This window comes from Pterocles gutturalis, unplaced genomic scaffold (assembly GCF_000699245.1).
Source record: "Pterocles gutturalis isolate BGI_N339 unplaced genomic scaffold, ASM69924v1 scaffold6067, whole genome shotgun sequence".
Classification (NCBI taxonomy): Eukaryota; Metazoa; Chordata; class Aves; order Pterocliformes; family Pteroclidae; genus Pterocles; species Pterocles gutturalis.
Window position 1 is genome coordinate 26084 of NW_010115150.1, and position 4513 is coordinate 30596.

The 4513-nt window shown below is 56.1% G+C and overlaps 1 protein-coding gene across 1 annotated transcript in view; it reads left to right on the plus strand.

Moving 5' to 3' along the window:
* Nucleotides 1-4513, plus strand: part of LOC104462919 (receptor-type tyrosine-protein phosphatase S-like) — a gene marked incomplete at its 5' end in the record, with an annotated part of 33602 nt that overhangs the window by 25784 nt on the left and 3305 nt on the right. Inside the window, 5 exons of the mRNA XM_010075070.1 lie at nt 85-260; nt 797-916; nt 1035-1189; nt 3138-3423; nt 3880-4058. Of these exons, the coding sequence (XP_010073372.1) occupies nt 85-260; nt 797-916; nt 1035-1189; nt 3138-3423; nt 3880-4058 (916 nt within the window). The remainder of the gene's footprint in view (nt 1-84; nt 261-796; nt 917-1034; nt 1190-3137; nt 3424-3879; nt 4059-4513) is intronic.

Here is a 4513-nt window from a genome sequence, read left to right on the forward strand (position 1 = left end):
ATTCCTGCAAAGATCTGTCCTCGTCCTTCCAACTCTATAAAGTCCTGCACAGTGCACTAACTTGCTTTTGCTGGTTTAATCCAGGGATCGTGGGCAGCGATTACATCAACGCCAACTACATCGACGGCTATCGGAAGCAGAACGCCTACATCGCCACGCAGGGGCCGCTGCCGGAGACCTTCGGAGACTTCTGGAGGATGGTGTGGGAGCAGCGTTCAGCTACCATTGTCATGATGACTAAGCTGGAGGAGAAATCACGGGTGAGATGCACGAGAGGGATGACTCGTTAGTCCTAATCCTGGGGGAGCGGGGGGGAGGGTTGGGGAACAGCAGATCCCTTTGATCCGCGCCCACGGCTCTGCCGGCAGCACCCTGATCGTTCAGTGATTCAGTGCTTTTAAAAAACCAAACCATTCGCCCCAGAAAGCTGCAGCCTCCAGCCTCCATTGCAGCTCCAGGAGACGAGGACGCTCAGTCCCACTGCATGCTTTGTGGGTCTGTCTCGGAGTTAATCGCGGGGCAGGTTTCACGTTCTGTTCTCTTGTTTAACAAGCCCCAGTACATCCCCTCTCATCCCAGTCTATTGTCCAGATGATTGATGTGATGCATCGAAGCCTGTGCTCGGTCAGGAGGAGCTTTCCAGGCCGGCTCTGTCCCTGTTGTGCTGCTCAAGAAAAATATTTCTTGCACCTTCCCTCCCCTTCCCGACCTGCCCAGCTTCACCTGTAGCGTCAGTTCTGGAACGAGCTTCCCCTGCAGCACGGGGTTTGTTCCAGCGATGCCGCCTGTCTTCCAGATAAAGTGTGACCAGTACTGGCCGGGCCGAGGGACAGACACCTACGGGATGATCCAGGTGACGTTACTCGATACCATCGAACTGGCCACGTTCTGCGTCCGCACCTTCTCCCTTCACAAGGTGGGCTTTCCCCTGCTCCTGGTTTTTCCCCAGAGACGGGCTGCGGCACGCTCTCCGTACGCAGCACGGGCGGTGCGCTGGTACCAGCGTCACTCTCGCTGCTCTTGTGTCTTTGCAGAATGGCTCCAGTGAGAAGCGGGAGGTCCGCCAGTTCCAGTTCACCGCGTGGCCTGACCACGGCGTCCCCGAGTACCCCACCCCCTTCCTGGCTTTTCTGAGACGGGTGAAAACCTGCAACCCCCCTGATGCCGGTCCGATCGTGGTTCACTGCAGGTACCCAGCTCCTTCACCTCGATCTTGCACGGGGCCGCAGGCGGCAGCAGGTCCGCAGGATGGAGATTTGCACCTGGGAGACGTGCACAGTCTCCAAGCGAGGACCGGCAGCGAGCGCTCCCCTGTAAAGTCTTCTCCCAGACACCACCTGAGGAGGAGACTCGGGGTTTTCGTGGAGCGCAGAATTTCCTGAGATGATGAGGGGTTTGTTTGCACCACATCGCTCAGAGCTTGTCAGCCACGGGAAGCGCTGTGCTGGTGTCTGGCTCTGGGTGTAGGCTTGTTCCTTGTCCCGGGAGGAAGAGCCGGTGCGACTGGGAGGCTGCACGGGGGTTTGGGAGAGCTGCTGTCCCTCCGTTGGCAAAGGCAGAGCTGCCAGGGATGGAAAGAGGGGTCACAGCCATTCTGTGACAAACTAAGGCCCCTGTGGGCAGGGAGCGTTCCCTAATTCAATTTACAACCCGACGAGGAACGTTTGCGTAAACCCCTGTGTTCCTCAGGAGGGCGAGGAGGAGCCTGCAGGTTACTCAGCACCGCGGAAAGGCATCGGAATTTCACGGGCTGCTGGGGGAAGCTAATCCTGCCTCCACTTAGTCTTTGTGAGTGGGCAACTTACCGCTCACCCTGCAGAGACGGCAGGTGCCGTGCACCTCTCGGAAAAGGAATCGAGAGCTGTCAGCTCCCAGCGCGCGGGAACCAGCTCCCGGCTCGGCTGCTAAATTTTTTGCCAAAGCGTCAGTCACCTGCTCGGTTCAGGTGTTAGGCAGTCTAATTAACAGAGATCAAGGGGGCTTTGTGAAAAAAGGGACTGCACTGGCAGGGTAAAAGGAAAACCTTTATTAGCAGCAGCAAACGCAGAGACCCAGAGCGCCCTGCTGATTCACAGATGCCATCACACGGATGTTTGATGTTACCTTGATGCACAAAAACATTTCGGAAAAAAGGTGATGCATGTTAGTCATTACAACATCAGTGGTTTCTCAGCTGCTGAAAGATCTTGGTGATTAAACATGCTTTATAAGCCCTTAGATCGTGCCAGCCTTTTGTTCAAGCCTCGAGCCCCCTGCCTGGGGTTGTTGTAATTGTGTGTCTGCCAGGAGAGCGCTGTCCCGGGCACGGCAGGGATGGCGAGGCAGGAGAAACGGGGCAGAGCAGGACGGTGGGGCAGCAGGCACGGCCCCAGAGACACATTTTCATCTTCTCTCCTGTCCTCGCGTGACATAATCATAGAGTGGTTAGGCTGGAAGGGACCTTAAAGATCGTCTGGTTCCAGCTAAGACCAGACTGGGCTGTGGAAGCTTCTGCTGAACTGAGCTGAGACTTGAATGCAAACTCTTGGGGTCTAAGCCCGAGTACTTGGGCACACAGAGCGGCACAGGGGACGAGGGGACCTTTGGGACCTTTCCCTCCGCTGGCTCGGATCCAGCCCCCACCAGCCTCTCCCTGCTGCTGTGGCAGCACCGGCCCAGGTGCAGCTCAGGAAAACAGCCTGTTGGGTTCTAGGGCAGGCTTTACCGGACCCGGTGCAGGCTTTACCGGACCCAGTGCAGCACTGTGCTCGTGCACCAGAGCACCAGTGACATTGGTGTCACCAGTGTCCTCCTCTGCATGCCGTACATCTATCCCAGACCCCCCAGCACAGCCAGGAGCACCAGGCTGAGGTGTGGGCAGCAGCGCTCACCAGCACCAGTGCCTACGGCAAGTTCCTTTCATACAACAAGATTCATGGCTGGACCCAAGATTTCCTTTGCCTCAGTCCATCCGTCGCTGTGGTCACAAGGATTTGAGTCCTTCCTCTCTCTCTGCCTCACACATCTGTTTCTACCTCGTGTTTCCTGCCGTTGGTGGCAGTGGCAATGTCCTTGTTCACAGGTGGCCCTTTGCAATATCTCTGTTCAGTGGCACAACAGTCCCTCACTTCTTTTTTTTTTTTTTTTTCTCTTTCCAGTGCGGGCGTTGGACGGACCGGCTGCTTCATCGTGATCGATGCCATGCTGGAGAGGATAAAACACGAGAAGACAGTGGACATTTACGGGCACGTCACCCTCATGAGGTCACAGCGCAACTACATGGTGCAGACAGAGGACCAGTACAGCTTTATCCACGATGCCTTGCTCGAGGCCGTTGCTTGCGGGAACACCGAGGTCCCAGCCAGGAACCTCTACACCTACATCCAGAAACTGGCGCAGATTGAGGTCGGGGAGCACGTGACGGGCATGGAGCTGGAGTTCAAGGTAACGGGCGATGCTTGAGTGGGGACAGGAGCCACTGGGAAGGCTCCCGGGAGCTTTGTCCTGGTGGCACACGCGCGTAGCAGACAGGGAGCCTTTATACGGCTGATGGGAACTTTTTGGTTCCACGTTAGAGGAGTAATTACTTTTCTGCCGTCTGCTACTGCAGCTCCCAGGGGAGAGAACTGCCTGCCGCTGTGGGAGGCTTGGCTGGCCATTGCAAATCCAGATTGAATTTGCTCACTCCTTAGATAGGGTTTTTAAGCTTGCCTTTTTTTTTTTCTTTGAAAGTTTTGTTGAGGGGAAAGTCTCAGACTCTGTTCCCACCCCAAAAAATAAAAGAAGGGCACACAAGGCAGAACAATGTGGTGGAACATGGAGAGCAGGTTAAGGGGGCTGGCATAGGGCTCAACGAAAAAAAAGCTGAACAAATGGTTGTGTCTCTGCTTTTGCCTTCAGCGACTCGCCAACTCCAAAGCCCACACCTCCAGGTTCATCAGTGCCAACCTCCCGTGCAACAAGTTCAAGAATCGCCTTGTCAACATCATGCCCTACGAGACCACGCGGGTCTGCCTGCAGCCCATCCGAGGAGTGGAGGGGTCGGACTACATCAACGCCAGCTTCATCGACGGCTACAGGTAACGCGCGCCGCGCCGCCCGCCGCACTCGGGGGGTCTGTGGGCGAGTCGGAGGATGCAGAAGTGCTCTGGGATAGACACGGTCTCACCAGGGCCAGGCTGCTGCTCTGTCTCATCACCTAGAGCAGCCGCACGCTGTGGGGCAGTGCTGGAGGTACGTTCCCTCTTGTTCACGGCCAGCAACCCGCGCACAGACCCAGCCGCAGCCTCTAATAAGCTTTATTCTCTTTGGGCTTAACATTCCTTACCCCTAAGGCAAACCAACCCCTTCCCCAGCTGCTGCTCCTAAACATAGAGTGGCAGTGAGGGGTGGATTTTGCTGTTGGGAGGTTTCTAAAAACAGATTAGCCTTTTTTTTTATTGCTTTTGTGATCTGGGGACGTTGCAGTTCTGACAGCTTCCCACGGGCGATACACGCCACGTGCTCCAGCACCAGGAGCTGCAGCCCTACCCGG